The sequence below is a fragment of the Notolabrus celidotus genome, chromosome 3, assembly GCF_009762535.1.
Source record: "Notolabrus celidotus isolate fNotCel1 chromosome 3, fNotCel1.pri, whole genome shotgun sequence".
Lineage (NCBI taxonomy): Eukaryota > Metazoa > Chordata > Actinopteri > Labriformes > Labridae > Notolabrus > Notolabrus celidotus.
This window is the reverse complement of record NC_048274.1, coordinates 780,269-793,499: the sequence shown is the minus strand read 5'-3', so window position 1 is coordinate 793,499 and position 13,231 is coordinate 780,269. Positions and strand designations below refer to the sequence as shown.

General features: G+C 45.1%; 1 protein-coding gene across 1 annotated transcript in view; it reads right to left on the bottom strand.

Moving 5' to 3' along the window:
- LOC117810434 (SH3 and multiple ankyrin repeat domains protein 2-like) overlaps nucleotides 1-13,231 on the bottom strand; it is a 284,015-nt gene that overhangs the window by 85,880 nt on the left and 184,904 nt on the right. Inside the window, 1 exon segment of the mRNA XM_034680270.1 lies at nucleotides 10,068-10,192. Coding sequence (XP_034536161.1) covers nucleotides 10,068-10,192 — 125 coding nt within the window.

Genomic DNA, 13,231 nt, shown 5'->3' with positions numbered 1-13,231 from the left:
AGATGTCCTCATTAACAACCTGAACAATACGAGACAGAAATAGTCTGTGCAGCCTGCAGTGAGTGATGCGAGCGGTGACGGCAGAGAGAAGGAACCAGCGTGTCCTACGATGAACTCGTCCCTTCAGCAGCAGCAGCGATGAGAGAATCCTTAAGGACACCCCATCATAACAAAGACCAACCAACTGAGACCACAGGGCAGAGCTGTTACTCACTGCTCGCTCTGCTGCTGCAGCTCTCTCTCTGCAGACTGAGAGGACGAGGAGACGACGTGTGTGTGCTCCTGTCTGTAACATCAGAATCACCTCTGACCTGCGGCGTCTGGCCTCTCACCTGCATCATCGGGTGATTACGATATCACTAACACGTCCCTCTCCGTCTGCATCAGAGCAGCACGAGTCTCCTCACCGACTCGTCTCACTCGCTCAAAAGTCAACGAGCTGTATTGATACGAGGCAGACGGCTGAAGCATGCAGCGTATTGACGGGGACGACGACAAGCACCCACTTCAACACATTTAGGATAATGAGTGGAGTGTTTGTGTGCGAGCGCACGGGGTGGATGCATGCGTTCTTATGCCAAGCTGTGAGAGGCGATCAAACATTGATGCGGAGCCGAGCCCTAAATCATGCATGCAAATGGATATGTTCGGCTAAGGTACAGCAGAGGGGAGGCGAAAAGGGATGATTAAACACACACAAACACACACACACACACACACACGGCGCCGCTAAATGTGGCCAGGTACTTAAACTAAAACAGCAGCGTGATTAGAAGGATCAGAAGTGACAGCTCTTCATGCCCTTTACTTGCAGCTAGTGCTGCACGATTAATCTAATTGCAATCACAATCTCGACGTGAGAATGTGCGATTACATAACCTCACAGAAGGCTGCCATTTGCAATTTAAATACACGCGTGCGTGTGTCTGCAAATGTTACAACCTGTCAGCTGCTCTTACAGTGTGTGTGTGTGTGTGTGTGTGTGTGAGTTTTCTGTGAAAAGCATGATGGTATGCTCACATGACTCCAGCACACAGAGCTCAGAGTGACCGACATGCATGGAAATTTTCCGCCCCTTTGCAACCCTAGGTTTAAATCAGCGCCAGTTCAAGTCTTTTCTGGAGGAGTTGGGTTCAGCATATGGGGACTTGCCCCATCACACAGAGGTGCGATGGCTGAGTCAAGGAAAAGTGCTCCACGTTACAAAGTTTCTGCGTGAAGAGGTGTTTCTGTGTGACATCACGAGCCATCTCAATACGCTCAACCTGCAGCTTCAGGGGCGGGGCCGTGTGATCACAGACATGTACGCTGCAGTGAAGGCCTTTAAAACCAAGCTGCGCCTGCGGGAGACGCAGATGCTGCAAGAAAACTTGAGCCATTCTCCGTGCTGCCAAACTACCTGTGTGAACAACTGTTCTCTTTGATGAAGTTAAAACATCTCACAGGAGTCGTCTTACTGATGAACACCTTCACTCAATCCTGAGGATTTCCTCAGGTCAGAGCCTGACCCCAAACCTTGATGAACTTGCATCCAAGATGAGATGCTGAGTATCTGGCTTAGATTAGTGTGCATCACAGAGCAGCAGACTGAGCTTTAAAGGTGACATATCATGCAAAATGGACTCTTTAATGGTTCTCTACCTGAAATATGTGTCCCTGTCTACAAACCCCCCGAGAATGAAAAGAATCCATTCTGCCCCTGTTCTGATTTCTCCACCTTTCTGTAAATGTGTGCTGAAACCAGCCGTTTCAGTTTTCAGTGTTTCTGTTACGTAACAACAATATCCGGTCTGTCACGGAGTCAGAGCTCGGAGCTTGTTCAGCCCATAGACTGTATAAAACACAACTCAACCCCTCCTCCGTTTTTCATTCCCTGCTCACATGTGTGCTAACAAGGAGCTTAGGAGGGAGGCATGCTAGTTGTAGGCTGTCTTAATAAACACAAAGGTCGCTTTGACTCCCCACGTCTGCAGATTTGAAGATCTAGTGGATGATTTTTATTTGTCATGGATAAGTGCTAGCGCTAGTTAGCATAGCTACATAGCTACATGTCGTAGCTGTGTACCAAGACACACGTCGACATACTGACAAATAAAACAACAAGTAACACTAAATCTGTGACCAATGGTTCAGAAAGGTCCCGCTGCCTTTCTGGTAGAGGTCGCCTTGACTCCCCACGTCTGCAGATTTGAAGATCTAGTGGATGATTTTTATTTATCATGGATAAGTGCTAGCGCTAGTTAGCATAGCCACATAGCTACATTTTTGTAGCTGTGTACTAAGACACACGTCGACATACTGACAAATAAAACAACAAGAAACACTAAATCTGTGACCAATCCTTCAGAAAGGTCCTGCTGCAGGCGCCTCTCCGTCAGGATCAGATTCTGGATCAGATTCAGAGGGTTGAAGTAATGCGGGTCTGTGAGCAGCCGTGTATATTCAGCCAACATGTAAACATTAGATCAACGTGCTGGACAGCCGAGGCCACACCCACTTTCTGAGGGGGCGTGGTCAGAGAGAAAACAGAGTGTTCTGAGGAGGGCTGAAGAAGAGGGTTTTTCAGGCAGACCAAAATCTGATTTCAAAGTGTTTTTTTGAGCATAAACTTTAAAGACATGTTTTGGGGACCTCTTAGACCAATATATGTTGATGAAAAAAGCGTGATATGTCACCCTTAAAACCAAGCTGCGCCTGTGGGACACGCAGATGCTGCAAGAAAACTTGAGCCATTCTCCGTGCTGCCAAACTACCTGTGTGAACAACTGTTCTCTTTGATGAAGTTAAACAAAACATCTCACAGGAGTCGTCTTACTGATGAACACCTTCACTCAGCTCAGAGCCTGACCCCAAACATTGATGAACTTGCATCCAAGATGAGATGCTGAGTATCTGGCTTAGACTAGTGTGCATCACAGAGCAGCAGACTGAGCTTTAATATGTTTCCTTTTTGCACTTTATCTCACTACCACAGGGCATTTTTGGTTTTTCTTTGCAGAAATTTTTTTGCTAATGTTGTTGGAAAATATTTTCATTAGAAATTATTAAAGCTCATTCATTAGATAAGCTGCAGATTGAGCAATAAGAAATGAATGCAACATATTTTTCATTTATTTAATGTTTATAGGAAATAACAAGCTTTTCTAATTCAATGTTCAATATGTGCAATAAGTTCATTTCAATAAATTTTGCAATAAACCCTCTGGCCCTCTGTGTATTTGAGTTTGACACCCCTGTCCTAATGGATCTCTCACTAAATATTGGGATTGAATATGCAGCATAATGTCAAGATAAACTCTACAAGGATGCGAACAAGTCAGTGCAGCGATACTGTGCTCAGTCTCATTAAAGAATACGAGTTTGGGATGGTTAAGTAGCTGGAGGCTGTGCAGCTGTGGATGTGTCAAACATCCTCAATCCCTCCGATGCGTTTAGTAAACACGTTCCACCGCTGCTCTTACTTCTGACTTCAGTCGGAGGCAGACTGATGAGACGATTAAAGGGGTCAACATCCCGAGTGTGATACAAATGAGAGGAAGAGGAGCGTGCGGGCCGACGTGGAGCCGCAGACAGATACAGTTAGCTCTCCTCGTTTGATGCTCCATTTAGCAGAAACACAAAATATACAAATAAAACCTCAGAGCAGCTCGCAGACCCATCATCGTTACCGAGTCACAAGAAGAAGAGGAAGAAAACAGACGAGCTCAAAATAAACAATGTGCCTCTCCTCTGACTCCTCGGCAGCTGTGATGTGATTTGTAACAAACGAGGGAACATCAGAGACCGAAATCCTAACAGCAGCATTCAGCACGCGACATTTCTTCTAATACTTTGCAAAATAATGATTGTGAGGCTTTTCAGAGTGAGAGGCTCTGCTCACAGCAAAATACACAGAAACCCATTTAGATAACAACAAATCCTCGGTGTGGAGGCTTTCAGAAGATAACACCAAGAGATCAAATATAACTTCTTACACAACAGTCGTTTCCATGTGTGAGGCTGCAGAGAGGTCTTCATCTGTCTTTGAGTGTGCAGGATCACTTTTATTTATGTCCTCTTTTCATGTTGTCTTGACCTTTGTCACGTTTGATCCGCCTTGTTGTAGAAATGTGCAAATAAATAACCTCTCCTCTCCTTATTCCAAATATAGCTCAGGTATCAATCACTGAACAAATCAAACTAAGAGAGGAATGTCATCCCTAACAGCCAATAAAAACCCCAACTAAAGAATATGAAGATGCAGCCTCATGAGCTATGATTTCTTCCTGCAGACTCTGGTTCAGTCTTTCTGCTAGGTCAGGGTTAGAGGAAAGGAAACAGATGTTTGAGGAGGGTTAACCCTCTGAGCACTCTCTGCAGAACATGCAGCAGAGCTATGATTTCTTCCTGCAGACTCTGGTTCAGTCTTTCTGCTCGGTTAGGGCTAGAGGAAAGGAAACAGATGTTTGAGGAGGGTTAACCCTCTGAGCACTCTCTGCAGAACATGCAGCAGAGCTATGATTTCTTCCTGCAGACTCTGGTTCAGTCTTTCTGCTCGGTTAGGGTTAGAGGAAAGGAAACAGATGTTTGAGGAGGGTTAACCCTCTGAGCACTCTCTGCAGAACATGCAGCAGAGCTATGATTTCTTCCTGCAGACTCTGGTTCAGTCTTTCTGCTAGGTCAGGGTTAGAGGAAAGGAAACAGATGTTTGAGGAGGGTTAACCCTCTGAGCGCTCTCTGCAGAACATGCAGCAGAGCATCACAGCTGAGAGGACGCTGATCCACACTGCATGAGATAGATAGATCTTCATTTGTCCTTAATAAGGAGATTTGTTGCCACCGTCTGTATAGGAATACATGTATGAACACCCATCCATCCATCCACCCATCCATCCATCCATCCATTTTCTTCCGCTTATCCGGGGTCGGGTCGCGGGGGTAGCAGTCCAAGCAAATTGACCCAGACATCCCTCTCCCCGGTGACACTTTCCAGCTCCTCCTGGGGAATCCCGAGGCGTTCCCAGACCAGGCGGGAGATATAATCCCTCCACCTCATTCTGGGTCTACCCCGGGGCCTTCTCCCAGTTGGACGTGCCCGGAACACCTCTAAAGGGAGGCGTCCGGGAGGCATCCTTATCAGATCCCCGAACCACCTCAGCAGACTCCTTTCAACGCGGAGGAGCAGCGGCTCTACTCCGAGCTCCCTCCGGATGTCCGAGCTCCTGACCCTCTCTCTAAGGCCGAGCCCAGACACCCTTCGCAGAAAACTCATTTCAGCCGCTTGCATCCAAGATCTTATCCTTTCAATCATGACCCACAGCTCATGACCATAGGTGAGGGTTGGAACGTAGACGGACTGGTAAATCGAAAGCTTTACCTTCTGGCTCAGCTCCCTCTTCACCACAATGGTCCGATACAACGTCCGCATCACTGCTGACGCCGCCTGTGGATCTCACGCTCCATTTTACCCCCACTCGCGAACAAGACCCCGAGATACTTAAACTCCCCCACTTGGAGCAAAGTCTCACTCCCCACAGAGAGTATGTATGAACACAATAACCATAAACATCCACCCAGGAGAACGGTACATTTCGGACTGCATTGTGCCAAGTGTGACATTTGGTGGAGGAGGAATTATGGTGTGGGGTTGTTTTTCAGGAGCTGGGCTTGGCCCCTTAGTTCCAGTGAGAGGAACTTTGAATGCCTCAGGATACCAAACCATTTTGGACAATTCCATTCTCCCAACCTTGTGGGAACAGTTTGGAGCGGGCCCCTTCCTCTTCCAACATGACTGTGCACCAGTGCACACAGCAAGGTCCATAAAGACATGGATGACAGAGTCTGGTGTGGATGAACTTGACTGGCCTGCACAGAGTCCTGACCTGAACCCGATAGAACACCTTTGGGATGAATTAGAGTGGAGACTGAGAGCCAGGCCTTCTCGACCAACATCAGTGTGTGACCTCACCAATGCGCTTTTGGTGCAAGAATGGTCAAAAATTCCTATAAACACACTCCTCAACCTTGTGGACAGCCTTCCCAGAAGAGTTGAAGCTGTAATAGCTGCAAAAGGTGGACCGACATCATATTGAACCCTATGGGTTAGGAATGGGAGGGCACTTAAGTTCATATGTGAGTCAAGGCAGGTGAGCGAATACTTTTGGTAATATAGTTTATGTTGAATAAAACCAAAAATATATACAGACAAGGAAACATTACAGAATAAAATATGTAACATGAACCATTTGTACAAGTTCATCTTTGAGGTATGTGAAAACGGAGAGGCTGCCAGTCATGGCGAGTAAACGTGTGAAACCTGCAGCAGAGCGGTCCCATCCTGCAGGCCCACCCAGTCACCATCACATCATATGAATAAAGCATTAACGTAGGGTCGAATAAGATAATATTCAAACAATAAAACAAAGTTAGTCGTAGTCCATGGTGTTCAAAAGTCTATTTTTAGTGAGTGATCTTCAGCCTGCAGGTTGAAGATGTGTCTCTTTATATTGAGTATAAAACCTCCACCATGTGTTCATGCTTCTCCTTGTTTAAAGGTGACATATCATGCAAAATGGACTTTTTAATGGTTCTCTACCTGAAATATGTGTCCCTGTCTACAAACCCCCCGAGAATGAAAAGAATCCATTCTGCCCCTGTTCTGATTTCTCCACCTTTCTGTAAATGTGTGCTGAAACCAGCCGTTTCAGTTTTCAGTGTTTTTCATACGTCACAACGCCATCCGGTCTGTAACAGGAAGTCAGAGCTCGGAGCTTGTTCAGCCCATAGACTGTATAAAATACAACTCAACCCCTCCTCCGTTTTTCATTCCCTGCACACATGTGTGCTAACAAGGAGCTTAGGAGGGAGGCATGCTAGTTGTAGGCTGTCTTAATAAACACAAAGGTCGGTTTGACTCCCCACGTCTGCAGATTTGAAGATCTAGTGGATGATTTTTATTTATCATGGATAAGTGCTAGCGCTAGTTAGCATAGCCACATAGCTACATGTTTGTAGCTGTGTACCAAGACACACGTCGACATACTGACAAATAAAACAACAAGAAACACTAAATCTGTGACCAATCCTTCAGAAAGGTCCTGCTGCAGGCGCCTCTCCGTCAGGATCAGATTCTGGATCAGATTCAGAGGGTTGAAGTAACGCGGGTCTGTGAGCAGCCGTGTATATTCAGCCAACATGTAAACATTAGATCAACGTGCTGGACAGCCGAGGCCACACCCACTTCCTGAGGGGGCGTGGTCAGAAAGAAAACAGACTGTTCTGAGGAGGACTGAAGAAGAGGGTTTTTCAGGCAGACCAAAATCTGATTTCAAAGTGTTTTTTTGAGCATAAACTTTAAAGACATGTTTTGGGGACCTCTTAGACCAATATATGTTGATGAAAAAAGCGTGATATGTCACCTTTAATAATAAATCTCTGAAGTAAAGAGTCTGATGGATCAGGAGAGCTGCAGCTTACAGGCACACAACAGCCACGAGGCCTCAGACCAACGTCCCTAACAGATAAATCCAGACTGTAATCCACAAAGTCATGAAGTACAACCCCATAATCGATACCGGCACACGGAGAGCGGACTGCTCTGCTTCTGTTCTGCACCATTAGTCCCATTATGGACGGCTCCTGAAGCTGAAATCAACTCTAATAAAGCAAACAAGAGAATTAACAGATGATAGAATCAAAGCACTTTATTTTTTAATCAGGCTCATTAGTGATATCAAACCAAAACAGCAGCTCAATTATAAGAATTATTAACTGGCACAACCGCCTGGCATGATAAGCTCACACTTCTTCTCCAGATCTCCTGTTCCCATCATGCACCTCTCTCAGGCTGAATCCTGTCCTTTACTGGGTTTGACTGCAACGTTAATGAACCGTGCTGTACTTTTAAATCAGACCTCCTCGCTTCTAACAGCTTCAACTACAAATATCTCAAAGCACTTCATAGACAGGAAGCTGCAGCAAAGTTATGGATGAACTGTTCTGTGATGCCGCACGTCTAGATTACTTTATTTCCTAAACTGATAACAAAATGCTTTTATTTTGAAAGGCAACAAGTACTTCCGCTTTGTGGTAAAACCATGGGAGTAACTGGAAACAGCTAAAAGAACATTAACAGTACAAAAGCTGGATGTATTAGCGCCCTCTGTGGAGACGTAAGCTCTCACGCTCTCATAGCGGGGCTGATCTTTTATGAAAATGTTAAATGGCCGTTAAAGCTCCTTAGTGGAGTGGTCCAGGTATCGTCAATAATTGCTCCTCGACCAGGAACTTCTGCTGAATCAACACTTGGAAGGAGACGAGCTCTAGAGACAAAGAGGATTCAAAACGTCTGGAACGCTCAACTTACAGCAAGAAGACAGATTTTAAAAGCCATGTCAGAGATCGACCGGTGTTCCATTTTAAAGGGCGACCCTGTTAACTGGAGACTCTCAGCCGGATGCATCCCTCACAAATTAGATGAACATTAAATATCTGATGAGGATATTTGGAGAATAAAAACTAAACTAGTTTGCATTCCCGAGGACTCCTTCTGTGTTTCAACAGCTGTTGTAAACTCCACAAACACTGACACGTTCAGTTGAACGTCTCCAGTTTACAGGGTCACTATTCAGACTGGAACACCGGGAGCTGACAGAGACGCATTCACACTATCAGGCTCAGAGAAGACGGATGTTCAGGAGGTATTAAACCGAGTGAATCACAGGTGTGTGTGATGGTATTGTGGACGGAGGGGGAATTAAAAACACTATGGGTACTCGATCAGCATTACAGGCCCCGCCCCCAAAGTTCCTGGACCTCCTGGTCAGACGATTTTAAGCGTGCTGAGGAAACAGCCTTTTATACATTTTGCACTGCAAATATTCCCAATGGGTGTTACATTTGACTGTTCCTAGAAAGCAGGATGAGGTTTTTATAGTGTGTATTAAGAGAGTAATCATGTCTGGTGTGAACGCAACTTTAGGCACTTAGATAAGAGCTACCACTAGGGGGCGCCAAAGTCGACACCATCAAAAAGCTCCAAGAAGAAACACACTTAGAGCTGCAGGAGCTTCAAACATTGCAAAGCAGCTGATGAGGAAGAGTTGTATTTTAGTTTTGACAACTTAAGTGTAATAAGACGTCTGAATTTACTGTTTTAACAAATAACAGACCTGAAACATGCAGCTCTGTTTCGAGGCTCTCTCTTCATCAAGTGCTGAAAAGCTGCAGACTGCTCCTCAGTTTTTCACATACTGTAGTTAGCATCATCGTCACTTGCTGTCATGCTGATTTTGAAACATGCACCACAGCTCTAACGCTCACAGCTTTGCACTAACCTTACAAACTGAGCACAGAGCTGATTTCTAACAGCACTGAACTCAGACCTCAAGGCTCTCTCTGCCTACATGCATCATCCAGTGACAAAGTGAACAGTGAAGTCTGAAAACTCCTAATTGTTTCTTCCATCAGCCAGCCGCTCGCTCGCTCCATCAGCTGCAGCAGCAGCAGCAGCTCCTCTGTGGGTTTGATTTGCATTCGAGCTGGAGGTTTCACAGTCCAGGCTGCTGAGTCTGTTTTTAAAGGTGGGTCTCGCTCACTCTTCTTGTCTCTTCACTGAACATATGCAGATTATTCGTGTGTGTTCTCTGGACTGACTCCAGCTGCAGCACATGTAAGACTCAAAATTGTGAGCTGCAGTTTTTGAAATAATAAGACTGGATGTATCAGCTCTGTGAAGTTGGTTTGAGGTTGGTTATACAAGACACAAACAGCCAATCTAAGACTTACTTCACTGCTTACACTTCTCTCAAACAGGCAACAATGCAGCCTTTACTTCCCAAAGAACACATCTGGATTCAAACACAACTCAGAGGCAGCAAGTTACAGGAAGTATTCCTTAATCCAGACGTCACAGCATCATTAGCATCCTGCAGCATGACCAGGAAAACAACCAGGTGTGCAAAGGTAGAATCCATCATCAACAAACAGCCAGCAGCACGAGTCAAACCACCAATGCTTCAGCTGCTGTAAGAAGCAAGTTCTCTTCCACCATGTTTGAGAAGCAGATCTGTAAAGAGAGCAGCTCTTACCTCGATGAGGAAATCCCCCGTCCTGAGCCCCGCCTGCCATGCCACCCCTCCCTCATCCACCGACTCCAGGTACTGCAGCGCGGGGAAGGCGGGCGTGGGAGTAAACTCCTCGATGGGCGTATCCGCTGCACGGCACAGAGATCACAAAGAGAGCAACATGAAGAGCAACGATCTTTATAAAAACACAACAATGAACACCAACACAAGTGGAAGAAGAGCCAGAGGAGGAGAGGGAGGTTTGATGATGAACGAGGACTCGAGGAGACAGGTGTGATCAATTACATCACTGATGGAGTCGTTATGTTAACACCTGAAGGCAGCTGATGTTAAGAGTAACCTCTGAGCTTTATTAAAACAGCTCAGGAGGAGTCGTTACACAGACTGTTTTAAGGGGAGAGAAATAGTTTAAAACAGCCGAGTATTTGTAATTCAGAGAAGAGGATACCGGACAGTTTTGACAGCTGCTAAATCTCAAACTGTAACTAAGTTGTAAAAACAGCAGCACAGTTTAACTTCAAATCCAAATACAGCCACACTCATTTAAAATCACTACTTCACTGTCTGCTAGCTGAGTTACTCTGACTTAATACCCAGCTCTCTTACTGATCTTCCAGATGCTTGATTCTGATTGGTCAAAACCCTTTGACAATGGTTATTAACTTTCACTAACATGAGCAACACCGAAGCAAACTGAAATTTTTAAAGGTGTGTGAACCGCAGAGATCAGGGAAGAAGGAGAGCTGGTCCCATAACTACCTGCTAACCTTACATCATCCCTTACTCAATACATCCGAGGTGTTTCTACATCAGGAGGGTTTACAAGCTCGAGGCACCGATTGTAGCGTGAGAAGTGCAACTCATGGTGTGGCCATCATAGCAGTACGATACCATAAAGAAGACGGAGGTCGAGCATCTGTGGTGTGGATTGGTAGCTTCATCATCGTCTTGTTTTTAATGAGGCGGCATGATAATAGTGTATTGCAACTAGTGGTGCAACGGATCATCGTTGATCCGTGATCCGTACGGATGCCTCTCCACGGGTCGGCACGGACGTGGTCCGCGGATCGGTTGATGAAAAAAGTTGCGCGTGTTCACGTGATGACCGCATGTTCAATCCACACTCACTCGTGAAGCGCAGCGGTAGTCATGGTAAGTGAAGGAGCAGAGGAACTTGAAAACCCTCCTGCAACTTTTAAGTCACATGTATGGGAGCATTTTGGTTTCCCTGTGAAATACAGTGAATGCTGAATGTGATTGAGCCACGTTATTTAATTCCGTTGTGCACCCACTAGACCTGAGGCCGTCAATACGCGTCCCGCTGACCGCATCCGGCCGCCTGTTCATGGCCCCCGAACTGTTATTCCTTCACTCTGTCTTCTGGTCAGGCTGTTACTGGGTCACTTAGAGTCCACTGCTGCGAGTGCAATTTTTAACTTTTACTTTCGTTTATGGAGCAGTTCACATATTTGCACTTTGCCAGCTGTAGGACCCTAGAATGCACGAAAACGGTGGGTTCAGTTTGCAGCTCAAAGAAAAGTGGACGGTGAAAATCAGCAAATGAAAGAAGAATGGAGTGAAACTTTTGAAGTTCCTCTGCTCCTTCACTTGCCATGCCATGAAATGCAGTGAATGAGGCAGGACTGGGCCCACAGTAAATTTTGAGTTGATGGTTGTTTTTATTTAATGGACAAAAGTTTAAAAGTGTTTTACAAAATAAATGGAGGACAAAGTTATATTTGTCTTTTTTGCTGATCCGAAAAATGATCCGATCCGTGACTCAAAACCGTGATCCGATCCGAACCGTGAGTTTTTTTATCCGTTGCACCCCTAATTGCAACTATCAGGGCGATGCAGGAGAGAAGGAGAGAAGCTGACTGTTACGTTGGTGAGATCCTCGTTTGTTTGTTTCAGTCGATTAACAAAATTGGATTCTTTTAAAAATGTCCAAAAGGACGCTCATTTCATTCTCCAACCAGTTTCATTCCGCCATGTTGCTTCAAAGAGTTCTCACGTGACTTGAAGTAACGCTAGACGAGATGTGAGCATGCACAAAACAAAAGGTCACACCTGAATCTGCAGTTTTGTTCTAATTAAATTGTTTAGACGAGTTATTTTTAATCTGATTGAGGACATTTTTTCAAATTCTAATCTGATTGGAAGAGGTGGTGTAAACTCACCTGAATGTCAACACCTCAGATAAATAACGTCTGAAAGCTCGGGTAGAATTAAAATTTGATTCATGTCAGTATATTTAACTGAGAGTTGCACAGTTAGGTTTGCTAGCAGCCCGCTGCTTAACGAGTGAGAAGGATGTAAATATGGCAGCTTTGGTTAACAACATCACTCTTTAATCCAGAGTGATGCTTTCTTTATGTTCAGCTGTCCTGCTCTCAAACTGCATGCATACACTCACATATCACCTGCACTCCACCCTCCAGGGATTAAAAGTTGGTGCTACAACCCTGTCAACATCCTCTAACCCCCACAATGCTTGGTGTTGATTCATTTTGTTGCATGCATGTTGACTTTGAACTTTTGATACGCTCCTCTCGCCTGGCTTGAGTCTGAGCATTCCTTCAAACAGTAAAGCCAGTCTCCTGTATCTGAAGGCAGACTGTGGCGTCCTGTGGCGCTGCAGGATTTTTCATGAGAACCTTTCGAGTGTCTGTGCACATTTCAGCTTTCATTTGCACAGATTTAGGATATTTATTAGTGGATGGTGTTTGGAAGGCTGCAGCAGGGAGCAGAGCACTTCTCTGCTGGGGCGGGTATGATTATGGAAACTAGCTCCAGAAAAGTTTTGGAGCAACGTTTTCTACAATGACTTCCTTTCTAACCAGCAGAATATGCAGCATTTCTCAGATGCCCCTCTGTGTAATCAGTCCTGACGAAAATAAGCCACAAGATCATTAAAACATAGATTTATCTGATGGATGAGAATCTAACAAAGCTTCTCAATACCAGCTCTGGTTTCAGTCGATGCTCGAACCACATGAAACTGTGAGACACTCTCTCTTTGAACAGTTTGAGCTTCTTTCAGTTTCAAGTAGAAGTGAAGACTCTGAAGACAAACTCTGGGAACTCCAGGAAACAACAAACACTTCATGATAAACATGTGAACAAGCTGTGAGTGTTAAAGGATGTTAACTGTTTAAAATGAGGGT